Below are 16,797 nucleotides of genomic sequence, written 5' to 3'. Positions count from 1 at the left end.
GCTGCGGGGAAGGCACGGAAACGGCTGCTGCCAGGCAAGGGAAAGATGGTGTTAGCTTATTACTGTACTCTTTTTAAAGGCGTATGAAACATTACTCGCGGCTTTTCCCATAAAAAGGCAAAGTCAAGATACAATCCCTTTTTCCCCTTTCTGCACGTGCAAGAGTAGCGCTTCGATGTGCTACTTTCCCCCAGACCCATCCCAACACCCTACTGTAAGGTAAAGAAATACTGCAAGAGTAAGTATGGTGTATTCAATCCTTCCAGCCTTCACTGGCAACATTCCATCTTCTCCGTTTTTCCAGCAACAGCCAACATTCAGCAGGTTAGAAAACAAGAATTACCAAAAATTACAAAGCGCTTCATGCAATTGCAATCTGCAGGTACACTTCAGTCGCCCAAGAACTGGGAGCTCTTCACAGAAATGCTGCTAGAAACCGCTCAGCTGATGCCTTGCAAGTTACATCTTGGCACTAAAGCACACCAAGTTCAAGTTTTCAAAGTTTTCTGCAAAACTGCCCCTTGGTTCCTCTGAGAGAAAAGACAGTCTAGGAATTAAACACAGAACATGCCACAAAAAAGGCTGCAGAAGTTCCAGCGATATTAGCTATTAAGATTATATACTGTTTATGGTATATTTTGGAGGAAGTAGCTGGAGTAGAATTATCTTGTTTCCTCCAATAAAACAACAGTATGACATTTTTACAATTTTAGCTTTAGGAAAAAAGTTACTAGCACATTTTCATAAAATTCAGCATCTCAGTCTTGTCTAAAGCTACTGCATTTCTAGTTCTTAAATATGGAACTATACATTCAAAATAAAGGCACTGATTATATACATAACAGCATATTCAAACAATTACAAATACAAGACTTCTGATCACTTTATTTAGACACATTTTGTGTTTTCCCTGTCAGTTTTGACAGATGGGTGAAAGAGCATAAGCTGTCTTGCATTCCATTTTCATAATTGTACAGTAAACCACCGCAGAATACAAGCTAGAGAAGCATTTAGTCAACATATTCCATTAACTGATAGTGACAATACTATTGTGATTTGCTTGTGCTATGCTTATGTACACTAACCCCCTCCCGGAGAGGGCTGCTAGTTAAACATAAATCACTAGTATGAGCGAATAGCAGGTGGGACAGTTGAGCAGTCTTCTTCATTCAACGTTCTGTCGATCACAGGTCTGTATTTCAGGGTAACCTAAAGTAAAAGGTAACAAAGAACTTTAATACAAACAAAACTTTTGTATCTAAACAAGACAGCCTAGCTAACCAGAATGATCAAACAACTGAATGACTTCATTGATGTTACATTAATTTCTCCATTATTCTTCTCCTTCCATAGAAAAATGGAAAAAAAAAAACCCACAACACAAGAAACATTTAAGTTCCACCAAGTTACCACTGACTGAGTTCCTTAAATGCAAAGCCTGACCAGAAGTAGTATCAGAAGACCAGTACTTGAAAAAGGCCTTTTTGACAAAAATAAAGTTATGGCTAAGGTTGCTAGCTCCTAGTTCTTTAAGTTAGGAAAGTCTTGGAGATAGAGAACACAATGTATCAGTCAGGAGACTGAACTGAGTCACCCTATCTTCCTGTCCTCAGCAGCTATTCACGAAGAAGTGTACTCACTTGTCCCCAAACTAGATTCAAGGAAGCTGGAGAATGGAGAAGAGGAAACAAAAAGGATTCAAAGAATGGGATAAAATACACAACACTCAAGATTTTTATAGGGTCTGACTTCAGTTCTATCTTTGAAATACCATAAAAACTTTGTGCTAAACACCAACAACAGGTTCTACAATCATCAGAGGAGAAGAAAAAGCTTTGAACTAGCCTGATAACAAGGGGAAAAACAATTCCAACTCAAATCAGTCACTTCCCAAAGATCAGCAGCAACTTCTCCCAGTTATGCCTGCTGCTCAACAACAGAATAAACATTCAATTTTTTGCTCTAGGTACACAGACAGCTCTAGTACCTCAGACAGCGACAATCATTTGCACTATTGTCATAATATCAAGAGCAGTCTATGACACCAGCTGTCTGTTGACAGTGAGAAAGACTCTCAAGCATCAGGCTCAACGTACCTTCCCAGATTGTATATCCACATATGAAAGGGTGTGCTTTCTCCAGTGCTCTTCAAATGGCTTCCGCTGTTGGCCTTGGAGTGGCTTAGAATAGTCAAACTCATCTATCCGTAACTAAGGAAAAATTAGGTTAGTATAGACCAAAAATTACATCTGCAACTCACTTTACAACCACATTATTAGTTGTGTTCCAATTACAGCTGTAACACAATGCGTTTCCTAATAGCCAGCAAGTTTTATCTTAACACTGCCTACGTCAAATTTTAAATACTGAGGCTTAGCAAGGACTGTAAGGTATTGCTCCCTGCATAGGACAACCATTCCGCTTGAAGTCCTGTTTACGTATTCACGACCTTATTATTACTATAGTCCTAGTTTAGACCTCTTTAATCAGATACACACATGGAACTCTTCTCTCAAGACTGTTATGCAATGTTGTATGTATTGATCATTTTATATATAACAAACGAGGACAGAGCAGATGGGACCCCAAACAAATACTACACTAATCTTAACTCAAGATTCTGAAGGCTATACTCTGAAGAAATTAAAACTTTTTAAGTAATCCATCTGAGGACACATAACAAGGAAATTCAATCCTACATCCATGTCACAGAAAATATTTATACCTTATAGTCCTCTCTGGCATGAGCACCCCGGGATTCTTTGCGAGCCTCCGCACCATAAATGGTTTGTAGAGCACAAAGCATCAGGTTTTGCAGTTCAAGGGTCTCCACCAAGTCAGTGTTCCACACAATACCTAGTAAAATATTAAAACACTATGGAAGTTGTTCTACAAACAAATTATTCCTCAATTTACTTCTGTCCTATTGCTGAAACTTAGATTCGAACTAGCCAATACTCTACCCTACCGCAGTCACAGTACTCTGCAATACTGAATTACTATTGCCTGCAACGCTCAGTAACAATTCCTATACCCCAAAAATCATAACGAATCTTAGACAAATTCAGTAGTTCTACCAGATGTCTCTGTGTTGTCTACCATGTCTACCAGATGTTGCATGTGTACTACTGAGATAAAATTACACCATAGATTCTCACCTGCTTTATATTATAGCTACAATTCAGTCACCATACCTTGTTTCAGATTACAAGATCTGGGCTAGATGGTAGCTCTTTTAAGTAGATCCTTAGCAGATCCTTTCCAACCCACCCTGAGAGAGAAAACCAAACCTGCTAGTTATACAAGGTAGTTCTTCATTTAAGTATCTCTAAGGTGGACCCAAGTTCACCTGCATGAATGTATCTTCTTTTTGATTCCCTACACTCTTAAGCTACTGTAACACTTTTCTTGATGCTTGGTGACAGCTGTCCCAGAAAGCCAGCTCTACCTTCAGCATTAGGATACATCCAATAGCAGTAGTTGGAGAGAAATAAACAATGCAAGTAGAAAAAAGGTACATAATCAGCTGTACTTAATTAACCAAGTTCTCCTAAGATACACTGCAAAGCATGGCAATATCTGTGTGCAGTGCTATCTGCTCAGCTAAAGAACAAGAACTGAGTGCTCAGCCTATGAATAGTCTGGCTGCCTTTTTGCAACTCCCTGGCCTTTTCAGAAGATACTAACAAAGTTTATCTTGGTATAGGAACAACTTTGGATTATGTTCTGAGAGAACAGCAGTTAGTACCTTATACAGTTAAATCCGATTTCAGTCTCTGCGTCTTTGAAAGAGTATGCTAGCAAAAAGTGACCAGTAAGACCAAGTACTTTGCAAATTACAATGTTTAGTCGGGCTCTAAAAAATATTTTGAGAGATTCAAAATGGTCAGTCTTTAGCCAAAGTTTAAAAAGGTTTACAGAAGAAAAAAGAAAGGAAAAAAACCCCAAACCACAACACTTTTTCTCAGCAAGTACTCTGGCCAAGATGTATTCTTTGCTATCAAATTACCTCTGTCAAATGTCTTTAGATGAGCCAGATCACTATAAATTTGGCTAAGTTTTTCACAGCCTTCTTGGAGTACAGAACCAGTACGAAATACAGCAGCATGGTTTTGCATTGCCTGCAAGACAGTAAAACAAAATCAGTTTCATGTACTGCACATGCGTAACATCCAATGTAACTTCATTAGTTCCAGCAGAGCTTGATGTAGAGCTGTTTTGACTTCAAATAAGTTTGCAGCCTGAGGAAAAAACCTCCTGCTCACCTCAAACAGAGAAAATCCCACTCTATTATACAGTAGGTAAACTACCCAAGAGGAATAACCACGACAGGAAAAAGAAACTAATGAAACTGGTACAGCCTTTGCTGAGCAGTCTTCCCACGCTGCTTTTACTTCTGCAAGGCAAATCTTAAAGTGTACTTCACAAAGTGACCAAAACCCCTGTTGCTTTCAGCTTCTCTCACCTCACACTTGAGAGCTTCACCAGGCTTACCTTCTGCATGTTAAGTCGCACTTCTGAAGTTCTTATGGTTCCATTAGCAAATCTTAATTTGTCAAGATTAGCAACTGACTCTTCACCAGCATTTGGTTTAATGGAGGGAACTGGCTCTCCTAGTAAGAAAGTTTCAGTAAGTTTAGTAGGTTGGGTTTGGGTTTGGTTTCTGGCACGTTCATAGACTAGCAACTAGTAAAAGTCAGACTTGACTAAAACAATCAGTTTTCTTCCTCTGACTTACAGGTTAACTATAAAACTTCCCTGAACTCCCACCGATAGTATCCATACGCTTAAATGTTATAGAGTTGTTAATGGAATATATGACTCGCATTCTTTCCTGTGACAGTTCACAGGAAACTTAATAGGTCTGGCTAAATTCTACTGTTAATTCCTTAAAAACAGTACTTGATGCAAATTCTTCTAAACTACGGAATAAGCCTGTGCCTTCCTACCACTTTCTCCTGTACTTTCGTTGCTTCCTCAGCTCCAAACCTCCCACCCTTTCTTGGATCTGTTAAGGGACCAGTTGATAAGCTTGGCAGTTACATGCGAGCTCTGCATCTTACCTCTAATACTGGAACCCATCTGTTAACGGATAACAAATCAAACACAACATCTTACCAGCACACCGCATCTCACTTGTAACTTCACATTCAGACTAATGAAAACCCTCCTGCAACTTCAAACTCAAAGAAGCCACAGAAAGATCCAAATATATGTTTGCACAAAGCCAGAGCCAACAGGCAACTGCTAGATCTAAACTGATTCCATCAGGAACCATCACTCTGTGCACTTTGTGTAGGCAGACTGATAAAACAGTCTTATTAATTTGGACATAAAGCAATGAGAAAATAGATTACTACTATAGACTTCAGCTGCTCTGGCAATATAACTGCCCCTTACAGTATTTTGTCAGGGGGTTGGGTGGGGTTGTTTTGTTTTCTCAGCTCAGTAACTGTTCTGAACCAGATTATTTAAAAATAATATTCAGCAGTGATAATCTACATATATAGAATGAGACGTTAGGATTTTAATATCTATCACTTATCACTCACATTTGCAGTTTACCTTATAAATCAACAAGGTGGCAGCAAATTCCACCATACACACATGTGAAGTGTAAGACAGACTACCTTTTGAATGTAGAAAATGCATGCAGGATGTAGAGAAGTAAGTCTCCATATTCAATATTCTGTTTTGTTAGTTTGTGAAAAGTCTCAACTGTTTTTGTCAATAGCATTGACCTAATTCTAGTTTTAAAAAGTTTTAAACTCACAAAGCAAATGTTAATATCAAACATTTGCATAGCAAAGAACATGCCTATAAAAAGCATAAACACAGATTTCTGCCTTTTCTAATGAATAAGAGTCCATGTCTAGCATTCTGAATTTGAATCGGGTAGCAACTCTTTGTTGAGTGGAAATGAAATCATAAAGGCAAGTGTCTCTGAAAAAGCGAGACTTACCAGGCTTGCATGTCTCTGCAATAGTAAGGGCACAAGCACGACCAAAAACCACTAAATCCAGAAGTGAGTTTGCTCCAAGTCGATTTGCGCCATGGACAGATGCAGAGGCTGCTTCCCCACAAGCATATAAACCAGGTACGACTTTATCCTCACCATTCACATGTGTAATGACCTATAATTTCAGATAGTCAATTAATACTCATTTCTTAAACAGTTTATAATATTGCAAACCTCTATCTGCCAAGACCATGTGCATGTAAGGATGACACAAAGCAATTTAAAGTTTTCTCCAACTCTAAACCCATGAATACATTACTTCTATAAGGGTAAGTAGTAATACTGCATAAATACAGATGGCCTTAAAACATAAGATTTCTTTAGCTATGCTTATGAGGAGTACATGGCTCTGTTTTATCACAACTTGCACCAAGTCAAAAAAGCACAGGGAGAAAGTCTGAACTGGGCACATTTTTAAGGCAAAATTTTACGTTAAGAAAAATAACAAGTATGATATACTGAAAAATACAGCTGACACCATTACATTAACTTTAACTATTATAAGTTAGAGGAATCTGCTTCAGTGTAGAGATTACGAGGCACAGAGAGTTAATATACATTGAGTTATAGACTTAGTAGAGTCTTTGTTCAACTATATCATCCTAAACTTGATATAACAGAATTGTTGTCAGACACAATAGTGACTTCATTTTAGAATTTTCTTGGAACTCCCATCTCCAGATGGACTGGAACATGGTTTTCAAGTTATTAAAAAAAACAAATCAGACTGTGTGCTTTAAGTACTCTGAAATCATTAATTTAATATTATTATTGTTATTCATCATCCTCACATTTATAAAAATCATCATTAATGCTTTTATATCTGGAAAATGTTTTCCTATTATTATGATAAAGAAATACGAGAAGTTACGTATATTACTTACCTGTCCTTTGTAGTTAGTAGGAATACCTCCCATATTATAATGCACAGTAGGCAGAACAGGAATAGGCTCTTTAGTGACATCAACTCCAGCAAATATCATAGCTGTTTCCGAAATTCCTGGGAGACGGGTTGCTAGCTGCTGTGGTGGTAGGTGGTGCAACTGCAAGTATACATGGTCTTTTTCAGGACCACAACCCCTACCAAAAAAAAAAAAAGCAATCCACCAATTGAAATACGTAACTGGAATTCTGCAAACACTAGTAATATTTCTGATCCAATTTATTTCATTTGTCAGGAAAACACCCCTATTTTTTTCAAAAGTTATCTGACAAAAATGACCATCTAGTATATTGAAAAGACTGCTGAAGCTGGCAGCATTTCAGCTTATTTTTCACCTCCCACCTTTCTTTTCACAATAATTCACAGTATTTAAACCACACTATCTCTGCAGAAATATGTAAAAATCAAAGAGTTAGTCAAGAGAACAGAGCACTAAGTTACCTCCATTGTTTGCAGTATGAGCTTATACATTAAAGCTTCTTTGAGCAACTGTCTAAATGCACCAAATTCAGACAGGAGGCTCCTAACATCTTGTGTTCCCTCAGTATCACTAGAAATTTACAAGGAAAATTTCTGCCCTGCATGCTGAATTCAGCTAACAGTTATTAAAGCTCACTCCCATGAATTATCAGGTGTTTATCAAATGAACTATTGCACTGTACACAGTCTAGTATAAATTATTTATTCTGCAGCTTCATTAAGAGTATTTAACTAACCTTCCTTCACGGATTTCTATGGTCATAGAACGAGACACTACATCCCTGGAAGCCAGATCCTTAGCAACAGGTGCGTATCTCTCCATAAATCTTTCCCCTTGACTGTTAATTAGAATACCTCCCTCTCCACGACATCCTTCCGTTATAAGGCAGCCAGCCCCATAGATACCTGTCAAGAAAGAAAATACCATCAAATGAGATAATTATCTAGACAGCTTCAGAATGATCAGGATTAAACAAACAAGGTCATCTTAAAATAATGCAAATCAGTCACAGAGGTGGATTTTATTCCACCTTAATCATACCACTAGGAACTGCCCTCCAGGACTGCTTAGAAACAAGTCCTGTTATTCCTTTCACTCTTTCCAAAAGGTAAGCAAGTTGATTTGGAACACCCAGAATATCTAAAAATATTAGAACTGGAAGAGATCTGCACCCATCAATAAGTCAGGAGAATTTTACAAAGACTATGTGGACCTTCAGCAATTACTTTGTTCAAGATTTTGAAGTAAACCAGAAGTTGATTATCTCAAGGCTAGTTTGCTCATTTTTGTTCCCTCTTCTGCTATGTTAAGGCAGTACGGGATGGCTTCAAGTTGTGTGGAATGTCCAAGCTTACTCAGTTTTCTTTTCCTTTAGAGAAGGAAGGCCTACCTATTAGCCTTTAAGCACTGGTCATCATAGAAAACAAAAATGCTAACCAACTCATGCACTTGATCCTTATGTTAAAAGCTACAGATTTATCACACAAGCAGTGAAGCTTCTTTGACTGGAAAAACCTTAGTTAAGTCAAATGAACATTGGATCTCTGTGATAACATCGTAAAATTAAGTGAACAATTGAAAAATTTTCATCGCTCATCACAAGTTAATACTAAGGGTTTAATTACCTAAATTAAAGAAGTTTTTTAGTTTGTGACCATTGTTCACAGCTTAGATACTGATCCTGTGCTATAAAACCAGAGTCCTAAATATATAGCTTTAGTTCAACTACCCCACTTCCACAGAAGTCATTCCCTAACATTTCCAACTATCCCATTGCTCCTGTATCTAATGTCAAACTCTTTAATGTTTTAAAGACAAAAGGAAACATAAGTTTTAAGAGGCGAAATGGTTTCAGCTTGGAATTCATAAAACCTGTTAGTATTGTAAAGACAGCACCTCAAAACAGTTAACTAATGGTCTTTAAATTAGAACAGCTGAGATTTCTCAAATTATAAGTACTACTCTCAGATTTATATTCACCTGCAGTTGCAGACAAGTCTGAACATCTGTCACAGGCAACTAATGAAGTGCTGCAGAAAAGTGCAAACTGACTTGAGTGGATTTTAAAACAATAAAAAAAATCAGTTCAACTCATTAAAAATAATGTTGTATTATTTAGTATTCTGTACCTGTAGGGTGAAACTGTACAAATTCCAAGTCCTGGCATGGAAGACCAGCTCGTGTAACCATAGCAGTGCCATCACCCGTACTAGTATGAGCAGATGTACAACTGAAGTAAGTGCGGCCGTACCCACTATGGAACACAAAAGTTAACAGAATTAGCAAGGAAGGGATGATGATGATGATAAACACATCGCTGTCATATACCACTCAACTATGCTGTTTCCACAACAGTGGAAATAGACCAGAGCATTAATAAGCAAAATGCATAAGTTTTGCCATGTCCTGTACCAAGTCAAACCAAAATAAAACAAAATAGGTATTGCCCCTTTTATGCTCAACCACATTTGAAAAACAGCTGGTGACAGAGGATGCAAGAAAGAGAGTAACAATTCCAAAGCAGCATAGTTAAGTTAGTATGAGAAGCCTTTTTGCCTGAAAAAATTACTCCAGAAAGTTCTCTCAATTCAATACCTTAAGACTTCTTTCAAACTATTACCAACAGTTTTATCAAAAATAGCTTATAACAGTGATTTATATCCTCAGTATGGCCCCAATTTTATATTCTTAGGTTTCAAAACTTAGTTGTCTAAAATCAGGTATTAAACATGAATTCTTAGGCCTAAAACAACTAGATTCACTTTGAATGTTATTGAGAACCGCCAATACTCCCAATTTCAGGAAAAACTCTCAGAAGAAATATCAATTTACATATTGTATACACCTCAAAATATGCGAGTATGAAAACAGCCCTGGCTTTAATCAAGCCAAATCATGAAGGCAACCAAACAAAGTATTTTTTCTTTGACAGATATGTTACAGATATTTTGCATACTGAAACAGATAGAAGACAGCCATGAGCAGCAAAAGACTAATGCATGTAGTATTCTAACATATACAAACTTTTGCAACCAAGTAATGCTAAGTTAGACTCATCTTTTGGTAATTTCATCCTGCAACAATTAGACTACAATGTTGGTATCTTATTGTAACAGATTCTCCAGAATTTTGAAAATGGCTGTTTCCTACAGGACACTCAGAACCTTACAGATATACACACGTTGGTAGCATTGCAACAATGTCTGCTTTAAGCAGGACATTTTAAAAATCTAAGACCATTTGGATATATTCTTACATATTCCAACTTTGAATTCTAGAACAATGACAAAGTTAAACCTCATACTAAATTTATACTTGATCACAAAATTAGTATGTGCCTTCTTTCAGAGGGAAAGACTGATTTTAGTTATGTTGCTTTTGATCAAAGGAGGGGGGTGAACATATAAATTGTGTTTCTCATGTCAACATGTCATCCCCATAGACTTCCAACTAGTAGCATGCTCAAGTTTCTGTCCATCACAAGCATTACATTACCCTGTGGCAATGACAGTGTTCTTTGCTCTAAAACGATGTATAGTGCCATCTTCTATGCAAAGGGCAATAACACCACGACATTCTCCATTCTCCATAAGGAGGTCCAAGGCAAAATATTCAACAAAGTAGCTTGTATCGTATCTTAGGGACTGGAGAAAAACAGAAGAAAGAACTTTTAAGAAAAATCCAGAAACCAAAGTAAACTCTCTTCAAAACTGTCAAAGGAGATGGACTGTATCAAGATAAAAACCACCCCCATCAACTTTCAGGGAAGCCAGTTTCCTCACAGATCATTAAAATTCACTAATAAATCCATTCTAGCTTAAAGAGACACAAGTTACCTTACACTTAATTCTGGGGAGTCATAGCTAGTCAGCAAGACCTGTTGGTTTTTTTTTTTTTTTTATACATTTGTCAACACTTTAGTCAGCTACGGTACTTGATACATGTACAAGCATGTTTTACTTAACCTCTCACAGAGAAGCAGAATACATCTCCAGGAGCCTAGTATACAGCAGAAACAGCAGGCATCAAGTCAAACATTCTTTCATGCCCTCAAGGATCAGACCAATGTTTGGCAGCACTAAGCATTTGCATTGCAACAGCATATATATGTGAACCTGAAGGAGAGCAATTAGCTAGCTACTATGTAAATAAAAAAACCATTAGCTACTAGGTACTTCATTTCAGGTTTCAAGTAGCTTACTACCAATTTAAAAGAATCCATTCTTTCTTCAATTATGGTTTGTAGAATTGGTAGGAAAGATGCTAAAGCAGTAGTCACTTACTTGCCATACAGCAAGCTCAGAAATGCACAGTAGGCCTTCTCGCATTTACAACTCTAGTTTCTCCCTGTTCAAAGATGAGTGAAAGAAAACTGCCTTGTTCCTCTTTTCAGAGTTTCCCAATGCTGCTGTCTCAGATTTTTTGAAAAAAGGTGGGGGGGTGGGGGGAGGTTTACATAAATTCTTTTTGTGTCTAGTTAACAGACACAAAGATATTAACAGTGAAAAACTACTCCAGAGCACAAAGCTAACAGTGCATACTAATAAACACCCATTGTCTTCCCAAGAGCCATTATATTTACAATCTTTCAATTTATTCTGTTTCTGTGTACTCCTGATAAAAAACAAGCACCACCTAGACTACACCCTTGTACAATACCTCAGGAAGGAAGGAAGGAAATCCAGAACTGTTATCAGTCATTCCCCTGGACTCCTCATTCATATGTTAACAGGTACACATTTTGTATTTTGGCGTTTTGTTTGGTTGAGTGTTTGGGGTTTTTTTCTGTGGGGTGGTGGTTTTCCTCTCCCCCCTCCCTCAAACTCCAGGGGGGGGAAGAAAAAAAATCATCATTAATTGCAAATACAAATCCAAACCAAATTTACCTCACAGCTACTTACCCTGCCATACAGAGTATGTAACAGTGAGTGTCCTGTCCTGTCTGCAACACAACAGCATCTGTGAGCCTGTCCTCCTTTTCCAAACTGAAGACTCTGTCCACCAAATGCACGCTGATAGATTTTTCCTTCTTCAGTTCTGCTGAACGGCATCCCATAATTTTCCAGCTGTTGAACCCAAATACAAGCATTAGAAATTCTTGTGCATAACAATCCAACAAGTTATTTTACTATCTTCCCAGTAAGAAGATCTCTTTGGAAGCTAGCCCGTGTTATAAATACTTACACCTGACATCAATTCCAGTGAGCCTCACCTCTATCACCGCAGCCGGGGCTTGCTCAGTCATGTAGTGTATGGCATCCTGGTCACCCAGCCAATCAGACCCTTTCACTGTGTCATAGAAATGCCACCTCCAGTTATCATCCTCCATGTTTCCCAAAGCAGCGTTGATCCCTCCCTGAAAGTGAAAATCCATTTTCCTGGAATTATACTACTAAAGTACAGTTTTAATAGGTTTTCCTCATTTCTGTTGAAAATCACATACCATTTATTTTATGCCTCTGTGCAAGAAATACAGTAAAGTCAGATTTAACATGGCTATGAAAAACCCATGCAATTTATCAGTTTCACAATGGCTCTTCTGTTTTGTGTAACACAATGAATTCCAAAGTTACACTGAATGCAGTGAAAAAGCACTGAATAGAATCTAAACATATAGTGCCCTCCAAAATAGTTTTGACTAGATATGCAATATTTATAAAGGAAGACTGGCCTTGAAACATGATGATCATGTGCATATCCAAACCAGCTTTTGAACAGCATGCATTTTTTAAACATTTGTTCTACCTCATTTCTCACCTGTGCAGCAACAGTATGAGATCTGGTGGGAAACAGCTTTGTAACACATGCTGTATTAAATCCAGCTTCTGACAAACCAAATGCAGCCCGCAGACCTGCTCCTCCTGCACCCACAACAACTGCATCAAATTCATGGTCCACTACTGGATATTGTGTAGAAATCTGGAGAAATAAATCTGTTGGTTATGATCACAAACATTTCAAGCTAGGTCAAACTTAATTTTCATGGAGACATAAGCAGCATAGGTTTAACATTCTTAAGAGACTCTTGCAGCAAATGCTGCGTCTGTTACCTACTCTCTTATGTAGAAACTATCATTACAGTTGGACTCCATGATCTCTCATTACAGCTGGACTCCATGATCTTGAAGGTCCTTTCTAATCTAAATGATTCTATGATTAAAAACCCCCATGCAGTCAAGCAACTTAATCTCCTACATACTTGAATATAACATTGCACTAAAAGCCTGGTTCTTTCATGTCTCTCAAGCATGAAGTATATTATCTAGCGTTACTTAAGATACAAAAAAGTACAAACATACCGAATCAGAAACCTTCGTAGAAGCATTTTTCTTTCCATAGACTGTGAAGTGTAAATTACGTGCAAGAGTCTGGCATGCCGCTGGCCACTACGGAAAGAGGTCAAGACAACTACTGTAGAACAAATATTTCCACAAAGGAGACTCAGCATTCTCAGCTACCCCACAATTATAACAAACCTTTAATTCCCACTGATACCAGATATATAAGAATATTTTATCAACATATTTCAGAGCTACATGCAATGATGTTCTGGCTTTCCTATATCCATACCCAGGGGAATAAAAATAAATAATAATAACTAAAAAAAGACAAAAAAATTTTGACTGGATGAGAGAATGGCCTAACAGACTATTATTTACTTCACTAGCACTAACTAGTCTCTCAGACCTATCTGAGGCTGCACTGACAGAAGAATATGTTTGCAATTAATGCTGTAGTAGTCTTGCATATTTTTTTCATAAGTAAACAAAGATGAAGACAGCTTTATGGGAACCACAGGAATTAATGAAAAATGCCTCTCATGTCAAGCAATCCTCAGAAACTGAATTACTTCAGGTGGTCAAGACTTATGAAGATAAAATTAGGTGGTAGGGAAATCTGTTCCAGCTCATCATTGCTTTGCAAGTCAAGAGATATTTCTCTTGTTCTCATTCTCTATTAATTAGTGACCAACTTAGAACCATTTATTAATCCCTAAATGAAGCACAATGGCACAGTTTTCCTGTTCTGTAAAGTTATTTCCTCTTCCCTGGCATGTTCAAAACAAAACCAAAAAAACCCAGCACCCAAAACTACCCAGTATCCAGTCCTTGCTCTGGCAGGTTAAAACAATCAGAATTTTAGTCTCCGCCATATAAATCTCCAATGTCTTAGAACCTGGTATTCCTTCTTCACCCCAATCAGAAAAATACACCTAATTCCACATGTATGATTGCTGAGAGCAGCAACACAAAGTCATCCTAGTGACACATGCAGTGACATCAGCAGTGCCTGACTTGAAATATATCCTGAAATGCGCTGGAGAGATACTTGCCTTTTCCAGCAACTGTTATATCCATGCTTTGATTATCCTATAATATGCTAACAAACAGGTGTTCCCTCCCTACCACTTCTAAATGCCTCCTATCTCTTGCCCCATCCCTGAAGTGAACTACAGTACACTTTCCTCAACCTATCTTTGTAATTTCTCATACTAGTTTCTCCAAATTATCTTCTTGCATAACAGTGAACCTAATGCGTCATCGTATTTGCTAACACACTTCTGGGTTTTACAGCCATCCTTAAATAAGATCAGTCTTAACACCTATTCATAAAGGAGTTCCACTAGTACCCTCCTCTAGGCACTACTCTCCCCCTTCCACCCTACAGTGTTACCACACTTTGGGGCAGTTCCACACCCATCTTCACTCCCGTATTAACCACCGTTCATTAGGATTTCACATACAGAATCAGCTCAGATACCTCACTGACAGCCAGATGAAATCTAGGTACCACATGCAATTTATCTGCAAAACAGCACTCCAACAATCACAGCTCAAGCTAAAATAGTGTCCCCTCTACCCAAACTGCTTCCACAGGCCTGAGTGCAACTGAAGTTAGGCTAGCAAAACTCTAATTGACATGGCAGGCGACACTACACACTTTAAACATAGTGGCCATGCATTCTCTAGCACATACCTGCCACTGCTCATTTCCAAAATGTTCCAGCAACAATACACTTTTTTACTGCAACAAATTCTTTCTCGTAGGTGAGCAACAATACATTTGGTTATTACATAAAGCAATTCAAAGAAAATCTTTACTGTATGTAAAGACAGCACACAACAAGCAGGTTTGTATCTACTTAGTACTGCTCAAAGAAAGTGTAAATGACTGAGGGGAAAAAACACTACCAAAAAGACCAAAACCCAAGAGCTATAAACTGTGGTTATGCCCTAAAGCCCCAAAAGAAATTGTTTAATCTGAGGGGAGGAAAAAAGTAGGTCAATCTGCTGCTGCAATCTCCAGTCACAATTCTACCACAATGCCCTGCAACTAATTTCAGTCTAAAAAAACTTATTTTCCAAAGGTGCTATAAAAAGTTATCAAATATATTTTGCATCACAGGACTCTGGAAATAATCTAAAAAAAACCCAAACCCACACCACCTCACTGTTTAGCAGATTGTTTCTCTTTTAATATCTAAGCTTCCACATAACAGTTTCCAGAACAGCTATTCCCATCCACACAGGCTTTTTTGTTAAAGCTATGCGGAAGAATTTCTGCTGCCACTAAATTTTGTTCAGAATGAGTCTGAACAAAAGTCCACAAAGCAGAAAAAATGTTACACTAGATTTGAGAAAACACCGATCACACTAATCCGGAACTGTTGTGCTACCAGGAACATCACAGCCCTCAAGAAATTTAAGGTCCAGTCAGGGCTTGTTCACTGCCATCTACAACATGATGACACTTTAAGCCTTTCTCCCTCTCAATAGTTCATCTCTTCTGTGCTTGCTTTGTAAGACAGGGACAACTACAGCTGCATTTTACAGGGTCCTTTTTCCACACGTTTATCGTTTGTAATCCCAAACTCATTATGGACACAAACCGCGAGAACAGTGGAAAGAAACTGAAACTCCCACTTCACCAGCGAAAAATCCAAGCCTTCAGTAAGGACTGCTTACAGATCAGCTAAAACAACACTTTCACACATTTAAGACGCACATGCTGGAAGCAGCTGCTAGCCAGATGTGAGCCACATGCAGACGTAACACCAGCTTCACACGCAGGTCCACAAGGAGCCAACTTTCTGCCCCGACGCCGGGGCTGCAAGGCGCTCCACCTGCCTGGCCCCAGCACCGCCGCCACCCGCTGCCGCCCTCCGCCCCTCAGGGAGCCCGCTCACGGCCTGAGGCTACGGCGCTGGCTTCCCGCGGCCCGGCCGTGCCCACAGCCCGTTACCGCCCAGCTGCCTGCCCCGGGGCCCAGCAGCAGGGCCGGCCCCGTTTCCAAAAAAGAACCGGAGGCACCGAGCCTGCCGAGGGGGCTCTCGGCCCCACACGGCGCCGCTGCCGCTGCCCAGCCGCGGCTCCCTGCGCCAGGCGGGTGCTCGCCACCAAGGTCACCGGGGAGACAGCGAGTACGGGCCGCAGCACGCCGCGCCGCGGGGGAGGGCGGGCCGGGAGGGGGCCAGGCGCGTTCCCCCGCCGCGGCCCCGGGGGGGGCAGGAGACGCGCGGGGGCCCCAGGCCCCTCTCCCTCCCCAACGGGCGTCTCCGCACCAGCCCCGCGGCCTGGCCCTTTCCCCTCCGCCGGGGCGCCGGCGGCCGGGCAGGGCAGCGCGGAGCGGGCCGAGAGCAGCCACTCACCGCCCGCACCGCCGGCCGCAGCCAGCGCTTCGCCAAGCTCCGCGAAGCCGCTACCGCCACCGCCATTTCGCACGGAGCCCGAGGCGCAGACAAGGGCGCACGCGCGAGAGCGCCGCTACCAGCACCACTACCCCGAGGCTCGGCGGGAGAGACCAAGTGTGTCGGAAGGGGGGAGCCACGGCCTGAGCGCGTGCGTGCGGAGTCCT

General features: G+C 39.9%; 1 protein-coding gene across 1 annotated transcript; it reads right to left on the bottom strand.

The window, feature by feature from the left end:
* Positions 1-865: 865 nt before the first annotated feature.
* Positions 866-16,749, bottom strand: SDHA (succinate dehydrogenase complex flavoprotein subunit A). Its single transcript, XM_055799196.1, has 15 exons — positions 16,592-16,749; positions 13,242-13,328; positions 12,700-12,861; positions 12,155-12,298; positions 11,844-12,008; positions 10,438-10,586; positions 9,072-9,196; positions 7,679-7,847; positions 6,904-7,099; positions 5,963-6,134; positions 4,495-4,613; positions 4,010-4,121; positions 2,726-2,856; positions 2,097-2,210; positions 866-1,209 (listed from the first exon to the last, which is right to left on the bottom strand). The coding sequence occupies exons 1-15, from the start codon at positions 16,655-16,657 to the stop codon at positions 1,123-1,125; spliced, it is 1,998 nt and encodes a 665-aa protein (XP_055655171.1). The 5' UTR covers positions 16,658-16,749; the 3' UTR covers positions 866-1,122.
* Between the last annotated feature and the right edge of the window lie 48 nt (positions 16,750-16,797).

This window comes from Falco peregrinus, chromosome 3 (genome assembly GCF_023634155.1).
Source record: "Falco peregrinus isolate bFalPer1 chromosome 3, bFalPer1.pri, whole genome shotgun sequence".
NCBI lineage: Eukaryota > Metazoa > Chordata > Aves > Falconiformes > Falconidae > Falco > Falco peregrinus.
The sequence above is the reverse complement of the archived record's forward strand: the minus strand, read 5'-3'. Positions and strand labels throughout refer to the sequence as shown.

What these genes read in the sequence shown, in the direction of transcription:
- SDHA (XM_055799196.1), bottom strand. Translation starts at nt 16,657, where the DNA reads ATGGCGGTGGCGGTAGCGGCTTCGCGGAGCTTGGCGAAGCGCTGGCTG. An exon ending in CTACGAAGGTTTCTGATTCG is followed by an intron (nt 12,862 to 13,241) that starts GTATGTTTGTAC and finishes TTATTTCTCCAG; the next exon opens with ATTTCTACACAATATCCAGT. An exon ending in TGTACAGTTTCACCCTACAG is followed by an intron (nt 7,848 to 9,071) that starts GTACAGAATACT and finishes CTTTCTTGACAG; the next exon opens with GTATCTATGGGGCTGGCTGC.